A 21,072-nucleotide genomic window follows, 5' to 3' on the forward strand; every position below is an offset into this window, starting at 1 on the left:
CACTGCCAACACCATGGCCTCCATCCACTCCAGTTCACCATCGGACCCCTGCCCACACCATATCTTCAATAAAGCAAGCAACATCATCGTTCCCCACCTCTGCAACACCATCAATAGCTCCTTCGAGTCAGCCACCTTCCCAGAAAGCTGGAAACACGCAGAAGTCACCGCCCTGCTGAAGAAGCCCAAGGCAGACCCAGACGACCCCAAGAACTACTAGCCGATCTCCCTCCTCCCCTTCCCAGCTAAGGTAATTGAAAAAATCGTGAACGGGCAATTATCCCGGTTCCTGGAAGACAGCAAGGCACTCGACACCTCCCAGTCCGGATTCCGCAAAAATCACAGCACTTAGACCGCACTCATTTCTGCCACAGACGACATTAGGACCATGCTCGACGAAGGGGAAACAGAAGCACTCAATCTCCTGGACCTCTCTGCAGTCTTCGACACTGTATGTCATTACACTCTCTGCACACGCCTCCACAACGCCGGAATCCGTGACAAGGCTCTTGACTGGATCTCGTCATTTCTCGCCAGCAGAACCTAGAGAGTCCGCCTTCCACCGTTCCTGTCAGAAGCCTCCAAGATCATCTGTGGCGTCCCCCAGGGATCGTCTCTCAGCCCTACGCTCTTCAACGTCTACATGGCCCCGCTCGCCAACATCGCACAAACCCACCACATCAACATAGTATCCTATGCAGACGACACCCAGCTGATCCTCTCCCTCACGAATGACCCTACAACTGCAAAGAACAACCTCCACAACGGACTCCACGCCATCGCCAGCTGGATGGAATCAAGCCGCCTCAAGCTAAACACAGACAAGACAGAGATCCTCATCTTTGGCACCAACCCCTCAGCATGGAACGACTCCTGGTGGCCCACCTCCCTAGGAACCGCACCCACACATGCAACCTGGGATTCATCCTAGACTCCACACTCAGCATGACTCAGCAGGTCAACGCCATCTCCTCTTCCTGCTACAACACTCTCTGCATGCTCCGCAAGATCTTCATGTGGATTCCCGTCAAAACCAGGAAAACTGTCACCCACGTCCTGGTCAGCAGCCGACTGGACTACGGAAATGCTCTATATGCAGGAACTACGGCCAAACTCCAAACGAAGCTGCAAAGAATCAAGAACACATCTGCCCACCTCATTCTTGACGTCCCACACCGCAATCACATCTCCCCCCACCTCAGAGACCTGCACTGGCTACCAGTATCACAGAGGATCACCTTCAAACTCCTCACCCACGCACACAAAGCCCTCCACAACACAGGCCCAGCCTATCTCAACAACAGACTCACCTTCCACACCCCCACCCGCTATCTTCGCTTTGCCAGCCTCGCCCTCGCCTCCGTACCCCCCATCCACTGCAACACCGCCGGAGGAAGATCCTTTTCTCACTTAGCCGCCAAGACCTAGAACTCCCTACCGCTCCTCCTTCGCCAGACCCAGAACTACCTGACATTCAGGAACCGCCTCAAGACATGGCTTTTCAACCAGTAGCTCCCCCCCCAATGCGTTGAGACCCTAATAGGTGAGTAGTGCGCTTTATAAATCCTTTGATTGATTGATTGATTGTGCTGATCGAGTCAGTACCAGTGTATAGTGAAGATACGGTGACACCGTATGCCAGGAGGGGTCACCAGGATGCGCAAGGAGTCTGACCTAAACAGGCACGTTGCTGGAGCAGTGAGGCAGACATGGGAACCCATGTGCACCTATCTCAGGACGAGGGATCAGCCTGAGGAACTCCCACCCCCCACTGTGGGACAGACTGAAAACTTACCCTTCTTAGGAGGAATTACAAAAAACCTCCAGTCGCTGCAGGAGTAAAACAGCAAGTGAGGCACTCTGGGATCGTTGAGTGCAGCCTGCCTGGGCTTTGCCCAGTGAACACACCTGACCCAGCTGTTGATGCTCCGGTGTCCACAGGGGAAGAGCGCTCAGGAACTCCAGACGTTCAGTTGCTGCAGGTGTGGGTGAGATTGAGTTCGGGCCTGTCTGTCGGAACTTGCATGCTTGGTGGGGGTTGGAATACTTTTGACTTTGATACAGAGTTGGAGTGGACTTTTGAGATTTGGACTAATAGTGGGGCTTACGCTGCATGTTGCCTAAACTGTAATGGGAGTAACCATGATCACTGGAATGCGGAGGAAGTGAGACACTGGGGACTGCCTACAAAACACTAGAGCCCTGACCTCAGGTGAACTGTGTAGTTCTTTGTCAAATGTCATATTTTCAATTGTGTTGTTAGCGGTAAAATAAAATAGTTCTCTTTTTTTTTTATTTATTTTTTTATAAAAGTGAGTATTTAGCTAGACAGAATGTGATTGTTGCTATGTATTTTGAGTTGTGAGCCAGTGTTCACCCTAAGGGGAGCCTTGGACTGCTTGCTCCAGAATGCCTTCGAGTCAAGTGCTGAAGGGGTACTTGGCCCAGTTGCACAGGACCCATAGAAGGTCGGTTCCTGGGACATCAGGAATAAAAGGCCTCTACTCTTATGGTAGGGCCCAGTAGCCCCTGCTTGCCCTCTAGCCCTCTGAAAGGCTATTTCTAGGAAAAAAACATGCTTATTTCCACAGCACTATTTCCCTTTGTGCCAACAAACAACACAATTTTGCTATGTTTTTGCTGTTTGCTACTCCTGTATATTTACCAAAATGGGGATGGGGGACAAAGACACAAATATGGTCTGGATACCTTTTGTGGAAAAAATAATGAAGGCTTAAGCACAAAGTGCCCAAAATATCAGGGCTCAGCACTGAGGCAGGAAGAGCCTTAGCAGCTAAGGGTTTGGCTTTTTGATGGAAGAGTAATGGTGTTACCACTTGTTATAATGAATAAAATAGCATATGACATAAGTTAAAAGTATAATGCAAGTCTCCTCAGATTTCTGTTACCTTATAGAGTAACTCAGCCTTCCGCCTTTTTCCTATATATTATTACAGAACTCAACAGCAACTTGCAAAATTCCTTGTACTTCGTACAGAGAGTACTCTTTCTAATATGTAAACTAATGATTCAACCTGCACATTACTGTGGTTATGTAACTGTTACTAGTATTGCAGGCCTGCTTCTATTCCAAGAATCTGTGTTTGATTTCCTCGTCACAGGGTCAAATTCCAAGCTGTGCACTCAGCCGTTCATTCTTCCAAAGCCGCTAACTGAGTGCCACATAATTGGGTGAAAATAAACATCTGTTATTCAGCTCCAGATGTCCCACACCTTTACAAATAAGCATGTTATGTTTATGTTCATCAATCTGAAAATGTTGAAAGGGTAGGCTGGCCCTGTTGAGAATGGAACTTGTAATCGATGGGCTGAGCAAAGATGCCATCACCAAGTTTCTAACTCACTGAGCTATTGGACCAGCCTCATTTGTATAAAGAAATAAGGACAGATTTACAAGGCCCTATTGCCGCAGTAGCGTCACTTTTTGCGAGGCTGCGGTGGCGCTAAACACTTCTCCATATTTAAAAGGAGGTGTAACGCCACTGTGGCTTTACGCCTCCTTGTAAATATGGGCCCCTCTGCAGTTTCCTGCATTAGAGGTGCGTGCAGTGGGTGTTCCATTGCTTTTGCCGCTGCCCCAGAGAAATTGTAAATCTGTGGCAGTACCAAAAACTAACGCCACCCAAGGGTGACGTTAGCATGGCAAATCGAGGAGGAGTATTTGTATTGCTCTATGTTTTTAGCTTTTTCCATGTGTGCAGCATTCTGCAACATACATAGAAGAAGCAAAATTCTGTGAATGATTTTATGTGCAGGAAGCAGTACCTTCCTACACATAAACAATCACTTCCCTCAACGCAGACACCCTTGCACTTTGGTGCAAGGATGCCTGCATTGGCGTAGGCAGCTTATTTGGCGCCGGCTCAGGGGGAAACGCAGGGCTGCGCCGTATTCTTGTAAATACGGCGTAGCCCTGCATTTCAAAACTGGCGCAGCGTGGCGCTGCTGATTTTGGCGCAGCACCTCACTGCTCCAGTTTCTTGTAAATCTGGCCCATAGTGTTTTTCCATGACAAGTTAGTGTACATATTTCTATGAAGTGATATTATATCTTTATGATCAAGGTGTTGTTTTGAAACAGTTGGAAACTTTAAACTGTGGATTTATTATCTGATGAAAGTTGGTATCTGGAAGCCTCTGTTAAAAATGCGATTTAAAAATAGAGATGGTGATATACTTGCATAGTAAATATGATTTACAAGTTGGGGTGAACGAGTTTTTGTGTTATATGCCATTAGCATACAAATGAGAAAAGATACATCGCTTTAAATGTGGGAGAAAAAAAAGAGAATTAATAACAAATAGATGCAAACAGACAAAATAGGGTATAATTGGCCTGTTAACAATCCCAGACATAACTTTGACTCTGCAAGAAGCTACAGCTACAGAGATCTTGCTGTTTTAGCCATACTTTGAGTTGATTGCCTTTACCAAAATAGAATGACAGCTAGTCATTTTCAAAAAAGTAGAAACTAATATGTATATCTGGGGAAAATACAAAAATGTAGAGGTTAAAAAGCCAAATATTACTACTACATTTGAAACTTGTACATTAATCCATTACATTATCTCCTAACCTATCACTAACTAATTTACCCTCAGCCTAACTATTGTCCCCTTATATCATGTTGTTTTCGCCATTTTATTAGACTGCACCCATAAACCGCCTTCCATGCTGACCTTCTCGAGGTCCTTTTTACACCATCTTTTGCATCATTGTTTTCTATTTCTATTTGTTGTTTCAATTCTGTTGTAATTCTCTTTTTACTTCACGTCTTTAACCCATCAGGCCAACTGTAAGCAACGAATGCATGTTTGTAAACATTTAATTTCACTTTATGTGCAGCTGCTTGATATAAAGAGTTTTGACAATCACATTTGATTTTCTTTCTTTCAGATGCTACAGGAAAGGCAGTAGATACTAAGGTTTTTGACATGTATGATGGAGGTAAATTTCTTGCATAATAAATATCACATCCTGTGTTCAAAAGTATTTACAATACTCATTTGTTTGTTCTTTAGCAGTTTGTCAGTGTACAAGAGCATGATTCAAGTCACCTGGATAGCTTCCATTTTTACTTGTATCCTTTTGATTATTCATATTTAATTACATTGTTGTGCAAACGAGATCCAATATCAACAACACTACAAAATTGTTATGGCACATAAAATACAATTCTTCATTTCTAAATGATTGGTTTCACTGAAATCAATACTCACAAACTAACACAAATAATGTTAAGGTTCTACACTGATACACATTGTACTTAAAACTTACTTTCACTAAATAAGCATGCACATCAGTTAAACCTTTATATTGAGATAATATTTTCCCATATCTTGTAAGTGTCAGTTAATGGCACTTGAAACCGAAATTGACTTCAGCACATCCACAGTATATATCATGTAATACTTTGCATGAAGTAATAAAGAAATAAGCAATGTGAAAATAGAAACAATAACTTGCCCACAACAGTTAACCTTTCTGATACTGTGCACTAAATATATGTGTCTAGGCAGAAAATAAAAAGCACACACCACACATAGTTTGTGAAGTGGGTTTGTCATCTACATAAATTACATCTTCAGATGAACTACATTTGCCCAATTTAAAATATAATTTTTATGGGTGTTCTTTACTGTAAATGGCTTAATTCAGTGTGATGTGTTTTCTAGAATTCAGGCCAGGAACTTAAGTTTTCTTGACCCCTTTGCACTAAGGACATCTTTCAATGTGCCAAACTCAAATCAGAAATCCAATGGGACTACACCAAATTGCAACCCACTGAGCAGTACTTGAGTGAGACGCGTTTCAGGGATGATAAATTCTGTGCAGTATCACAGGGATGATTGGTTGAATCCAAAGTCTTTCATGATAGAAAGGCACACTCAAGAACAAGACTAAACAAGAGATACATTTTAAAGATTTATTATAAAATTAAAATCCTGTCCTACTGTATGCGCTATGAATTGCAACTAAGATACAAACAAACCGCAATGTGAACAACAAACAATGTGTTGTAATTAAAGATGGATCTTCTGTAGGTTATATGATGTAGGTTTATTCAGTTTAGTTACAGGCAATGTGCCACCAGGTGCAGCATCCTTGCTGCTCAGCCCACTATCACCATCTGGCCAGTCACACCAACCAGGCACTCATCAACATTTGTGATCTCACACAGACAGTGGCTGAACAGCAGGGAACTGGTAATTAAGGAGAGAATGCAGGGCAACAATTCAAATCACAACACATCTCTCCTTAGAGAAAACAAATAATGGAAGTAACATCGTCCTTTAACATAAGGACCAATAGATGATAGTAGAGATTCAAACTGAACAAATCAGTAAATAAATGGACTTAACATGGAAATAAATGATAAACAGTCCTAAAATATCAGATAAAGTAATAATCACATAATGCAATTCAATTACGCTCACCTCCTTTTGCACACACTATAAATTCAACATATGGGTACTCAACCCTGCAACGCAACACTAGGGTACATGACCCTGCAACGCACACTAGAGTACTGAACCCTGCAATGCAACTCTAGGGTGTAAAACCCTGCAACGCCACATGAGGGTACTCAGCCCTGCAACACTAGGGTACACAGCCCTGCAATGCAACATTCGGGTACTCAATCCTGCAACACAACACTAGGGTACGCGGACTTACAATGCAACAAGGAGGTGCAACATATTTATCAACACAACACCACACTCATCCTCTTCTGCAAGATACTATAAATGCGACCCTGCAAAGCAACAGTAGGGTACACGACCCTGCAACACACACTAGGGTACTCAACCCTGCAACGCAACATTAGGGTACACAGCCCTGCAGTGCAACACTAGGGTACACAACCCTGCAACACTACTGTACTAAACCCTGAAACACAAGATTAGGGTACACAACCATGCAACGCAACATTAGGGCACTCAACCTGCAATGCAACACTAAGGTACATAACCCTGCAACGCAATATTAGGATACTCAAACCTGCAGTGCAACATTTGGGTACTCAACCCTGCAACCCAACACTAGGGTACACAACCCTGCAACACTAGGGTACACGGCCCTGCAATGCAACATTAGGGTACTCAACCTGCAATGCAACACTAGGGTACACAACCCTGCAACGCAATACTAGGAAACTCAAACCTGCAGTGCAACATTTGGGTACTCAACCCTGTAACCCAACACTAGGGTACACAACCCTGCAACACTAGGGTACACGGCCCTGCAATGCAAAATTAGGGTACACTACCCTGCAACGCAACATTAGGGTACATGACCCTGCAACGCACAACTAGGGTACTTGACTCTGGAACGCAACGTTAATTCAAATTAAAACATTCCGACAAATATTGTGCATCTAACAATTTACACTGCATCAAATCCACTTAGGCAGCAAATTAAGCATAGCATAGATAAACATACTCTCAGACAGTAAAATCAGTATGGCCAACCTTACACTAACATACTGAGGATTCTAAAAATATACACATGCAGTTAATCCAGGCTTGAATTAAACAAAATACACTTACGGAGAAAATTAAAACACAGCAGCAAATTAAGAACAGCACACAGAAATAAACTGCCATGACATTATAAACACACTATAGATGGCACAGAATTATGTCCAGCATTAACACTTAGGGGGTTATTACAACTTTGGAGGAGGTGTTAATCCGTCCCAAAAGTGACTGTAAAGTTACAGATATACCACCAGCTGTATTACGAGTTCCATAGGATATAATGGACTCGTAATACGGCTGGTGGTATATCCGTCACTTTTGGGACGGATTAACACCTCCTCCAAAGTTGTAATAACCCCCAAGATGTCTCCGGTGAGTGACCTCTCACCCGAAAGCTCTCTCCACTCTTTAACACTTGGACACTTTTAGCGTCTAAGGAACACTTAGAAATTTTCAATGTATGCATCACCTTTCGGTGGACAGTTCGCACACAAGTTTGTACTCTTTGATCGAGTAGCTTACACTGGACAGTCAGCTGTATATTTGCTAGTTCGTTGAAAACAAATGTCAATTTTGTTTTTAGTAAGAAATTCCTCACTGTTAAGTTTGCTGCTAATAAATGATAATAGACACAAAGTCCCAAGGTGTGCCCATCACCCAGTACTCCTTTCTCATGGAAAAGTGACTAGACAGTAGCCGCTGCCTCTGACCTTGATGAACGGATGATCGGTGCTTTGTGATAGTACACCTTATAGGCCATAGTAGCACATTGAAAACATCCCAATTGAGGAAGATGGCCGCAGATGTGTCACGCCATTTTCCAAGGTAAATTGAGCGTGTCTTGCACGCACAGGTTTCGATAGGCAATTGCTCCCAGATGCTGCATGACCTCTGTTGTGCGGTCTGTAGTGCGAGTATACCTTAAGTAGAAGCTGGCCCTCACGCACAGCGGTCGTTACATGCAGCTCGAGCCTCAATGTAGGTAAGTCCTACTCATTTCCATAGCGGGCAGCTTAATTACACATGTCGGTTAAGTGCATTTCTTGAAAAATAACCCTCACACAACAGCCTGCACTCTCACCGTAATGGGGTTAAACCCTCCCAAAGCACACCGTCACTGTGATGGTTTATAAAATGCTGGTTCAGTGCTGGTTCATACTCACAATGAATGCCAATAAAGCTGCACTTTAGTTCCTCAAGTGACTGATGCCAGTTAACTTCACATCAGAAATGCTGCATTCTTTGTTAATCTGCGCTGGCAGTTCACACCCCACTGGCATGTCTTGCCAAAGCGATGAAATGCGGTATATGCCAACTCTAACCATGTTGACACCAAAGTCACAATAAATCAGCATTCACTTTTAAAATTAAGCCAATCAAATGCCCAAGACATCTGTTAACTGCAGGCTGTCTGATGAGAAAGACACTGGTGGAGCTTCCAGTGCGTTTTTCTTCACTTAAGGCTTAAATTTCCTTTTCTCTTAATCTTCCTTTTAGTTTCTCCTGCAGGTTCAGTTTCTGTTCAGTTTCCTTCCAAGCGTAGATTCTTTCTCCAGTCATCACAAGTGTTGTAATTAAAGATGGATCCTCTGTAGGTTATATGATGTAGGTTTATTCAGCTTAGTTACAGGTAACGCCCCATCAGGCACAGCATCTTTGCTGCTCAGCCCACTCAAACCAAACGACCATTCACACCAACCAGGCACTCATCAACTTTCTCTCTCTCTCTCTCTCTCTCTCTCTCTCTCTCTCTCTCTCTCTCTCTCTCTGTCTTTCTCTCAGCAGCAGGGGACTTGTAACTAAGGAGTCACAAAGCAATATACTAGCATTGTGGCTGTTTTAGCTGTACATCAATCCCACCCTCATAAATATGACTTACCAAGCTAAACTCTGCATCAGAAAAAGCCTAATTTAAATTTCAGAGTTGGTTCACAATCTCATACCAGTTTAAAATAATGTTTCAAATAGTGAAGTTATTGTTCAATAAAATTGTGTAGTCTACAATCCTCGTATCTGCTTGAGAGAAGACTAATAGTCCCTCAGCGAATAAAGGCTTGAATGTGCCTCTTGTTAGCCTTCAGCAAAAGTAGGTGAAGTGGTTGTGCATGGTGTGTCCTGTCCCCTGGCTCAAAGTTCCTTTCTAGTTCTCAACACTGTGTTGTTAACTTATATAACATTATCAGGTTTGCTGAATCTTTTAGAATAAGCAATTAGCAGAAAGTGGCCTGGTGCGCTTTCACTTATTTTCAGTCTGTGAAATTATGTTCTTTGCCAAAAGTAATAAACAAGAAATGTAGTTGTCATGAAACCTTGTTCACAACTCACCAATAATTATTTTGGAACAGAGAACGAAGCTCAAATAAATACTGTGAATATATTGAAGCCTACTTGATTATTGCATGCAAGGAAGAGTGACATTAAACAAGTAGGCAATCTATTTCTGCTTAACCATTAACATGTGTAACTTTAAAAGGGGACTACCTAGAGGAGAAAAATGTGATAACTATAATAGGTGGGAACAAGATAATTTTAGGTCTGTTTTATTGATAACTTATACCGTTTTTATGATAAGTGATTATCAGTATCAGGTCTGTTAAAAAGGGGATTTGAGCCAGGATTTTTCTCTGGGTGTTTGTGAATACCTGGCTGTGATCACATCCATGTTGGAAGCTAATCACACACAGCAGATGTGGACAGGTTCACTGCCCTTTCCTTTTTATATTCCTGGAGATTTATGAGGCCTTCATATATATTTCAAAAGACTCCTCGTGAAGGAATGATTCTTTTAGTCTGTAATTCACAGGAGTCCTTAAGTCTGTAATATATAATTAAAGAACAATACCAACTACTACTTTCCACATGTAATTGCAGCCACCTCATTACCTCCCTTGTTCTGGCTTAGTGTTTGGGTTTCCTTCCCAGTGCTGTCTGTTCCAATATACAAATGTATGTTTCTGAAATGGCATGCCTTTATTTATGGTTTTCTGTTGAGTTTTAGGAGGAAGTCACATCTACTTCTCGAAGATAGTTGTGTGAATCGCGCCCTTATTTAGGACTTTACTTCAGATTGCAGCCTTACTTATTCTACCTCAGTCTGTCTCTCATCACTCCAAAGTGCTATTCTACTTGTGTTCTTTACAGTAGCTTGTCTTCTTAGCTCAATTGTCCCTGTCCCTTCTTGCCTCACTTTGCCCTGGTTTATATACTTTTTCTGACAAATAGGGGAATTTCTCACCATCTTATGTGTCTTATCCTCCATTTGATGCATGTTTACCTTAGAGTTACATGGCCTTCAGTATTTTTTAGAACATGCTTTGACAATCGACTAATCTGGTTCTTAAATCTGGTCATTGGTGCAGGATCAAAAGTCACCATTTATGAGCGAGCCAATAGCAGTTAAGAGGTCTTTGAACTTTTAATAGACATTCCCATGTTGTAGGCCCACAATGTGAGTCTCCCTACTACTTGGGCAAGTGCCTTCCAATCACCCCATCCTTGTCCAGTGACTGAGAGGGTGCACTTAATTCCTTTCAGTCCTCACACCCCAACTCACTCCCAAAGCCTCAACACTCCTCCTCTCCCATATTGCTGCCCAAAATGCCTGATGGGTCATTGTACACTTGATAAAAACGCTCATTAAGTATTCAGTGGGCTGTTATCTCCTGATGGGTGGGCATTCTGGTGGCTCGGCGAGGCCAAAAAGACAACATCCTGACCTCTTGCAGTTACTGGGATGCTTGGAACCTTATGCCTGGGAATCTCCCAATTAAATCAGGATGTGGGCTAGCTGTCACTCATTTGTTCTGCTCCTTCCACCTTCACAACTATTGGATGGAGGAGACCAATGCCAACGGGTAACAGCTGTCACCTTCCTTCAACTGCGCAAGCGCTGGTCCTCCCCAAAGAGTTTTAAAAAGAACAAAAATAAAGAACTCAAGTGGGGGCTCAAGCGACATGCTTAATAAGCTTGGGTACTCCTTGCAGAGCGTAAAATTGAGTAACAAACACTGTGTAAGGAGAGCCTTCCCACTACCACAGAAATCATAAAAATTAAAATGCTGTATGAGGCCTGCTGTTGTTACAGAGCCTAAAATACGATTAGAACATTCTCTGTGATGCCTGCCATGATCCAGAGTAGGAAATATCAAGGAAGATAAACATAACACATCTGCAGACAATGTGGGAAGGTTAAAGACATATGTTTGCTAAGCTCTTCTTAGTTTTGACTGTGCAGAAGAGGATTGTGTCCTCTTGTAAGAGACATGTATAATTTGTTTATATGTTTTTGTCAAAACTGTGACCAAATCAGTGGGCTGGTGGTACACAGTGAGACACCAAAGAAAAGCTTAATATATTATCCTGATTCAGTGTAAAATAAAATGACTGCAAACCTGTAAGTTTTACATAGATTTTGGAAACTGACTCGGATCTAAGGGAGTCATTCTGATAGACATATTAATGATTTTATTCATCTTAACTTAGAAAATAGACAATTTGAGGTAATTAAAATACATTCACAAACTCCCAGGCCAACCCATTAAACATGGTCACATTTGCTTGTACTGTATGAGTGAGAGGCCTGTGAAGACAAGTGTTGTGAGAGAATGTAGGTGAGTAAAGTGTCTCTCTGATTTGTATTGACAGACTTTGCAGGACCAATGGTGACATTCATTAACAATGCTCCCCAAGGATCCATTCTGCTAATATCCACCTATGATGATGGGGCAAGCAGGTAAGAATTTGATAGTTACGGAAAACAGTAGCATTGTTGTTAATTTGAAGGGGGTGACATGAAGATACTACTTTATGAAGTAACTAGTGTAGGCTGAAAACATTAAATAAACTAAAACAAGCAGTTTGAACCAATAGTCCTGAATAAGGAATGATGAGGATGAAGACCAAGAAGGGTCTGCGTTATTAAGAGTACGTTTTGCTTTGTTTTATGATTTTTTATTTAGAAGAGTATTTTTCACCTCTTCTACTGCCTCTTGGTGCTGTGTTTGAGAGCCTCCTTGTAGTGTATACCACTTGCGGGGTGCTTCACCTGTGGTCCATAGCCTGGTTCAGTCTCGCTGTCTTCCATCACAATACATTTCTGCATGTTCAAGACTTTTATCTATGTTAAACTTATCCATGTTCCCTTGCTGTTCCTGTACATGTCTCCATACATTCACACTACAGATACTCTTTGCCCTCCTGACTATTATTTGCAGGTTAGAGGTGATGTCAGTTTATGTCTCCAAAGGGACTCTGGCCTTGGTACTTCTCACCATTTCTGCAAGTGATATGCATGTATGCTCTAATGAATTCCTGGATGGGTTGCGGGCTATGTTTCACCCACTTCCTCAGCTGTCAATGTAAGCTATCCTGCTTCAATCCAGAGTACAATATCTCAAACCATTGATGATGATGCAATGTCCTTCTCTGCTGTCAACGGTAAGTATGCTGCTCAACTACAGAACTCTTTCTGCAGATTACGATTTGCACAGCATAGAGTTGAACAACTATTCTACACTTTAAACTTGTAAAATCTTGGCTGTTTGCATTATGTAAGCCTTAAAATGAAGTACTTTAGCTTGATATCCAGAGGACATAATTTCCTTCTCGAAATGGACTCATGGAGTGCCATGGAAAAGAAGCAAAGTACATGGCAAGTCAAAAGGAACAGGAGGACAAAGAAAAAGTGGATCTTTGCAGACAATAATGCTCTCAATAAAGCTCCAGGCAAGGTCTCACGTAAGCATCATCACTTCAGGACAAACAACGACAGACAATATCAGAATCTCAACATCAGGAAATCCATATCTTGGTCCAGAAAATCTAATAGAACCTTAACCGTATAATCCAGTATCATTTTACAGTCATCATATATGCACAGCACCACCTACTACCTACAAAAGATTGGTCTTCATCCAGCTTCAGGCAGTGATATTCACCAGGGGTTAGGGAGAGAGACTCAAGAACAGTACCCCTTCAGCAGCATATTGTATCCAGTGGCCTCTTCACGAATGGAATTCTGTGGGTCATTAGCAGTACTACAATACTACTGCTAATGTACTACAAAATGCTATTCAGTAGCGTACATACGGAGGTCTATGCCTCTCGTATCTTTTATGTGCAGAGATCACCTCACACATAGGTATCTGATTTAGTAGTAAATGTGGGAGGGGTGAATGGAGTAGCTGGAAAATTGAGAATACTTACTACTAAATATGAGGGTTTACGGAGTAAGGAGGGGTTTAGAAAAGCTTTAAGATTGACTTAGGGAGGGACATGCACACACCCACAAAACAGTTATACCATTGCTTTTCATAAACTGCACGTCTTTTGTTACTACAGGCAAAAAGGACTAAAACAGTAGTAAATGTACTTCATCTCAGAGATGGAGTAAATCAAGCATCACACATTGCCAACCACTGATTCTGCAACACTCTCCCATAATGGAGGCAGAGACTTAATATAAAGGCTTCTAAGAATTAATGTCAAATTGAATAAACTTAATTTACCTTTTTAAAGATATAAATACATTTAATTTAATGTTAAAAAATAGTATTAGTAGTTTCTAATAAATATGCTAATAAAAACAAAATGAATTTAAATTCACAATGTAATAATATATTTAAGATGATTTAATAATTTAATGTAATATAGTTTAATAATGTTTATTAAATTATATATACAATAAGTTATATACTTTATGTGAAATTTTGTTTTAATTTAAATGTTTTGAAAAAAAATATTTAGCTTAATATATTCAAAATAGTTAAACATTTAATTCAGATTTTAAGTTAATAATGCTGCATCGTTTTGTTGATTTTGTTTTACATTTAAAATAAATATTTGACATTAACGTATTTATGTAAAACTATTTTTACAATTCTTTAAAAAACTTTGGTAAACTTTTAAACTTTTTCCCATACATTAGCGTAAGGAGCTCTCCACCACAATTCCGGATATCTCTGCCTATGTTTGTGTGGGAAAGTTACAGGTAGTATCTTTACACTCATAAATTAGGCTCCACCCATTGCTTCAGGTGGGTCGAGACATGTAAACCTACACTCTAGGTAATTTACACTAGAAATGGTGAACAGCCTAAAGTAATACATTTACTGTAAAGTATAAGAGTAAACCTGCACACGTAGATTTCCTCAAATGTCAAATTACCTTTCTGAATAGATGCCTTCATGTTCACACCTGGTAAGTGGGAATGTCACAAGACCCACCCACCCACCCTTTATGTAACAGCCCATATGGATAACTACCACTCTCCAGAGTATCCACCCACACTAAAATTTGACACATAAAGGATCCCACTGTGGACAGTGTGCAATGGAGGTGTCAGAACTACAGGCAGATGTCTGGACAAAGTTCCATGAGGCCTAGAATTTGGCATATTGTTAGTTTTTTTTAAACTTATTTTATTGGTTTTACAATACAAAACAAACAGTGCAAACCTTATGTAGGGGCTCCTCAATTCGGCAATGACATATCATGCTAGATGCTTTTGATACCCCGTTCCCATTAATCGGTGACCATTGGTGCAATACATTCAACATTCAGCATGATTGGGTAGAATCACATGCATAAGTATCTACTGTTGAAACCTACTGGCAAAGCCTTATGTAGTGTAGCAGAAGAATCAGTCGGCATCTCATTATGGTGGAGCTCCCCTTTAAGGGATCAAACTCCTCGTCCCCTTGTGTGCCTAGCTGATTCGATGTGTCGTTGTTTTCAGGTCCCTAGTGTTGTTCTGTGTGGTGGAAATCTTTGCCTACCGTCTATCTGCTCCAATCTCCCCGGGGATGGCTGTTCTTCTATTAGTCTGCTTTGGGAGTCATCACTGGACCCCCGCTGTGAGTGTCAACTCAGGGCGCTCAGGTGGGGTGCTATGTCTGCTGGTGGTCTCTTCCCCAGGTGTTAACAGTCACAAACCAGGGTGCTCCACGTCTGTGCCCTCTCTATTGGCCCCTGGCCTCTCTGTGCTTTCTGGTGTCTCATTACTTCTTCTGCCTTGGCCCACTTCAGGACCTCTCTCCTTCGTGTACTTTCTCGGGGGCCCAGTGTCGCCTTCCATGTCAATGTAATTTCTTGTTTAGCTAAAACCAGGGCCAGATCTTGGAACTAGTTGGTGATTTTGTATTTGGTTTGCCGATGATAGCCCTCTAGCAGGCAACGTCTTGGATCATTAGGTAGTTCCCGCTCAATCGTGTCTGTTAAATGTTGTGTGATCAATCACCAGTACACTCGTATTTTTGGGCAGTACCAGAACATGTGGATGAATTCAGCCTCTTCCTCTCCTCATCTCGGACATCTAGCCTCTAGTGTCTAGTGTCTCCTGATCCTGCCTGGGGTCAGGTATGCTCTGTGCAAAACATATATATTGATCAGTTTGAATCGGGCTTTCCTAGAGGCTTGCGGAGTCCGAGCTAAGATGTCCTCCCAGTCGGCGTCTGTAATAGGGGATCCTAAATCTGCTTCCCACTTCTGCTTAAGGGTTGTCAGTGGCTGGCATAGTGTGGACCTAATTTTTCTATAAAGGCAGGTCACGGCCTTATGAGTCCCCGTGGCACTCGCCAATTATTAAGTCACCACTGATGTGGGTGGATCTGTCCTTCCTACCTGCCAGTGTCTGACAATCGCCTCAGTGATTGCCCTGTAGAGCAGGAAGTGCCCCGCAGGGATCCGATACCTAATGCGGAAGTCCTTGAAGGGTAGCAGGGAGTCTGCTTCGTATAGGGTGCCCATGGTGCTTGCTCCTACTGCCTCCCATCTCCAGAGTCTCTTCCCGTCCCCTCCATGCGGCAGTGTCAGCAGGCACCTCAGTGGTATTTCAGGTGCATAGGGTGCGGCAGGTCGTGCTCTGTGGAGATGCCGCTGCCAACATTTGTGTATTACTTTTAACTCATTGGACCTAGAGGCAGGTGGGGAGATGAAGGACAACCCTAGTCAGCGAGTGCAGGTCTGGTGTGAATGGGGTAATCTCACGATCTGGCATTGTACGACTTGCTGTCTATCTGGTCAGCCACTGTAATTGGCCTGCTAAATAATAAGCTCTGAAATCAGGGGTCGCCATTCCTCCCTCTTCAAGTGGTCGCTGTAGTACCGTGAGCCCCAAGCGCTGCCTGCCTGCCCTCCACAGAAGTCCGGTGACCATGGAGTTCATTTCTTTGATGATGGTTCTCTGGATCCATTCCGGGAGAGTCGTGAAAATTGTACAAGAGACGGGGTAGCATCTTCAGAAGTGCCACCGGACCTACCACTGATAGTGGCAGGGTGGCCCAGAAGGCCATAGTCCCGCGAAGTCCTCGCAGAGCGCATGCCACATTGCCTTCAAGCAAGTCCCGGTCGCTGTGGGAGATTTGAACTCCTAGGTATGGCAGACATCTCAACTCCCATTGTAGGTCCCTAAGGCCTGGGGAGCAGTCCTTCCTTCCGTTGTAGGAAATAAACTGTATTTTTGCCAATTCACTCTAAGCCCAGATATATCTTCAAATCGTTCTAATAAGTTACAAGCTCTCTGTAACGCATCTCCTGCATCTTTCAAGAAGAGAAGGAGGTCGTCAACGTATGGAGCAATGTAGTGAGTCTGCCCGGCTACTGCTATACCCTCGTAGGCATTTCCCATCCTGGCCATGCAAGCTAGCGGTTCTATTGCCAATGCAAAAAGCAGGGGGGAGAGAGGGCAGCCTTTCCCTAGTCCCCCTCGCCACCCGGTAGCTAACTGAGATAGTGCTGCCTGTGCGAACCCTGGCCGTCGGGTCAGTATAAAGTTCTCGTCCATGCGATGAACTGGTCCCCCAGCCTGAATTTGCGAAGCCCCTCATATAGGTATTGCTATTCTAGGCTATCGAAAGCCTTTTCAAAATCAATTGCAAATATCGCCCTTGGCGTATCATAAGCATCACTATGAAGCACAGAAAAGAGGCGCTTTGTGTTCATCACTGTCTGACGCCCTGGTAGAAACCCAGTCTGGTCCATATGTATCAGGTACAGCATGTGTCGAATGAGGGGCATCGCTAGAATTTTACTCAATATCTTATAATCAACTGATATCATTGATAGGGGACAGTAGGAAGCTACGTCCGTGGGGGGTTTCCTCGGTTTCAGCAAAGGAATGATCAGGCCTTTTCGGGCAGATGCAGGAAGAGTTCGACATACCCTAGCCTCTTCGTAGATGGTGACCAGTTGTGGGCCCAGCTTTGAGATGTATGCCACATAAAAAACTATCAAGAGTCCATCTGGACCCAATGTTTTATTACGCGCCATACTGGGTATGGCAGCCTTCACCTCTGCGATGGTGATCTATGCCCCCAGTTCTGCTGCCTCCTGCTCCGATATAGTAGGGAGTGTGAGGTGTGATAAGAAGGTGCGGATCTCACTCTCAGTTGGGTGGACCTTGCTCGTGTAGAGGTCAGCATAGTATTTATGAAATTCACAATTAATTGTAGCCTGGGAGTATATGCTGTGCCCCATAGGATGTGTTAGTTCAACTATAACAGACCCTCTATTCGTGGATTCGCTAACCATGCCAGTAGAGAACTTGCGGGATCCCCGTACACGTGAGTATGTGCTAGATAGGCCTTATAGACAAAACAGCGCAACCTATCTATTGCAACCGCTGTTGCCGCAAGGCGCAGTTAGGAGTGCTGCGTGTATTTCTGGGGCGTTGGGGCGTCCCTGCTCGAGCGCTCCCAGTTCCTGCTCAGCTTTCGCTATATCCAGAAGCAGCGCCCGCCGCTCACCAGCAGCTGCTGAGAGACAGTTCCCTCTAATGAGTACCTTGAACGTGTCCCATTGTATCAGTTTTGAAGCTGTTGAGCCCTCATTAGTCTCAAAGTAAGCATCTATTGCCGTACCAATAGTATGCTTAAAGGCCTCGTCCTCTAGTAAAGTTGGCTGGAGCTGCCATTGGGATTCTGTGGGGATCGGTGCCCGTGTCCGAGACCATCCAAGCTTAAGGAGCAATGGATTATGGTCTGAGATTGTCTGGGTTAGGTATTCACTCAGGTGTGTCAGCTCATGTATCTCTGTTGTACATAGGAAAGTATCTAGTCTCACATGCAGATCATACAATGGTGTGAGAAAGGAATAGTCTCTTTGATCTGTGTGTTGGATGCGCCAGGAGTCTACCAGGCCCCAATTCTGTTGCCAGGCGCGGTACGCTTGGGCCGTCCTAGTGATCGGTGACGAGGGCAAAGGGGGCTGTGACCTATCTAATGTCGTGTCTGCTATACAATTGAAGTCTCCCCCCAGCAATACTGGGCCTGTTAAGTGTGCAGCCAGCCGTTCAGAAACAGATGCTAGAAATCCCCCCGGTCCGTATTGGGGCCGTAGAGGCTGCCCAGTACTACCACCCTCCCATCTAGCTTTCCAATAATTATGGAATATCGGCCCAGTGGGTCTCTGATAGTCGCCCTGTGCTGGTATTGTACCCCATGTTTGACCCATATCAAGGTCCCTATGGCGAAGGTAGAGGAGGTGGTATAATATACCTGGCCCCTCCATCGCTTTTAGAGGGCATGGCCCTCAACGGCATCTAGATGTGTCAATTAAGGAATTAAAATACCTTATGATGCTTAGTTATGGATCGTATCCCCCTAACATTCCATGTGAGGAATTTGATATTTAGTGTGATATCCATTAACAATGTATCGGAGAACCCAGTGACTGGCGTCTAGGCCCCTCACCCCATCCTACGGGTGCCCTACTCACATCTACCCGATTATATTCTATATCTAGGCAACGCAAAGTGGATTGATCTGTAATCAACTAACATTCTCCCCAACTTCCCTTCCCCAGGGCAATAACTATAGTGCTTTGGCCCAAACAGTCAAATAACCAAACTTAAATAATGTTCATAGCCTCTTACATTCAGGCCACGGTGTGTACTGGGGTGGTGGTTTTGTGGTCCAGTATCAGGGCGCTCCGGGATTCCCTCAGCCCGCTTCTCACCCCTCATCTCTTTGTCTGCTATGTGAAAGGTTTCCAAAATCACGTGGTAGAGGCATTGGTGTTGATAGTAGTAGGGAAGGATGCATCACTTTTCTCACTGTCCATCCATGGCCCACCAACGGATTGGCAGTTGGAGTTTCCAATTGAGCTTTATTGCAATGTTCTGTCTCCCTTCTATATGAGCCCATCTGCTGTCCCTCGGGTGACCACTGGCAGAACCACACTCAATTGGGTTGAGGTCGTGGTCTCGCTTTCAGAGTCTGTCTGTTCTTCCCCCCTCTGTTGGCTCAGGGGCATTGTGTTCCCTGATGTCTGCCCATCAATGCAACTGCCACCACCACCCTCTGTTGTTCCTCTTGCACTTCTTCTGGCATGGGTGGGTCAATCTGGTATGATGGTTGTCTCCTACGAGATCTGGGTTGGCGTTTTCTCTTTCAGTGTTGCGAAGTGGCACTCTGGCCAGGGTCCGGTCGCGACTCTAGCGAGGCCCGCACTTCTGGCGGTGTGTTGAAGAATTCTGCCCCTTTCTGGGTGACCACTCGGAGCCTAGCCGGAAACAACATAGAGTAAGGGTTCTCTGAGCCTGTGTATCACAGAAGTGAATGAAGCCATTGGACATCGCGGGAGAAATCAGGGAATATTGATATTTTACTGTTTGCAAACTTCAGATAGTCGTGCCTGATGTAATATGTGGTCTCTGAAATGAAGAAGTCATGCCATCACCCGTCTTGGGGGAGCCCCCCAAGGGAGTGTTTTAGTAGGTGCTCTGTGAGCTCTTTCTAGTGCGAAGAAGGAAGAGAGGCCTTCTGGGCTACCACTGTTTTAAGCCATTCTTCCAGGTACCCCACCAAATCAGATCCTTCAGTTTTTTTGGGAAGTCATATTATCATAATGTTATTACGCCTTGCTCTGTTCTCAGCACCTTCCGCTCTATTTTCCAGTGCTTTTAGGCGGGTTTCCATGGCATTCAAACAGCCATCTGTAAGGGCCAAGGCAGGAACCGCTTCTGCTAAGTCCTTTTCCGTTATGGTGACTCTCTCTGCTAATCTTTTGTGGTCGTCATGAAGGAGGCCTAGATCTATACTCAGCGTATCTATTTTAACCTTCAGTGCTGTTCGTGAGGCTGCAATGGCCTGGAGTATGTCCTGTAGTGTTGGCGTGGTAGGTTTCAACTCCACTGTGGGGAGTGGGTCCGCCACTCCCTTGGTTGGCCTGGGCCGCAAGGCCCCCCCCCCCCCCCATTTCGCAGTCTCTCTTTTTGAGGGCTTTACCGTTTTGGTGATAAGTTGGGGAGTAGGTTCCTCCCCGGGTACTCCCTGTGACCAGGCGCATTTCTTTTCGTTATGTTGCAGACCTGTGCCCTCCCAGGAGGTCCCTGTGTGGTTTCTTACTACTGTGGGCTGTCCGATCTGTAGGGCAGGCGTCCCCTGTGTCTACTGGGTTGGGTGTGTTAAGGTGGCAGCCGCTTTAACGTGTCCTAACCTCGTTCTGTAGGGTTCGCTGCTAAAAAGCTACAAAATCGCTGTGCTCACCTGTGTCCCTTTTCTCCAGGGTCGCTGTAGGACCCTCGGGGCGGCTCAGTTTGCCGAGAGTTGATAGGGGTTCCGGCTTTCCACACCTC

General features: G+C 44.0%; 1 protein-coding gene across 1 annotated transcript in view; it reads left to right on the top strand.

The window, feature by feature from the left end:
* The window catches only part of FAM3B (FAM3 metabolism regulating signaling molecule B), a 272,157-nt gene that overhangs the window by 210,513 nt on the left and 40,572 nt on the right, over positions 1 to 21,072 (top strand). Inside the window, exons 5-6 of the mRNA XM_069202590.1 lie at positions 4,918 to 4,968; positions 12,144 to 12,231. Of these exons, the coding sequence (XP_069058691.1) occupies positions 4,918 to 4,968; positions 12,144 to 12,231 (139 nt within the window). The remainder of the gene's footprint in view (positions 1 to 4,917; positions 4,969 to 12,143; positions 12,232 to 21,072) is intronic.

The sequence above is a fragment of the Pleurodeles waltl genome, chromosome 8, assembly GCF_031143425.1.
Source record: "Pleurodeles waltl isolate 20211129_DDA chromosome 8, aPleWal1.hap1.20221129, whole genome shotgun sequence".
NCBI lineage: Eukaryota > Metazoa > Chordata > Amphibia > Caudata > Salamandridae > Pleurodeles > Pleurodeles waltl.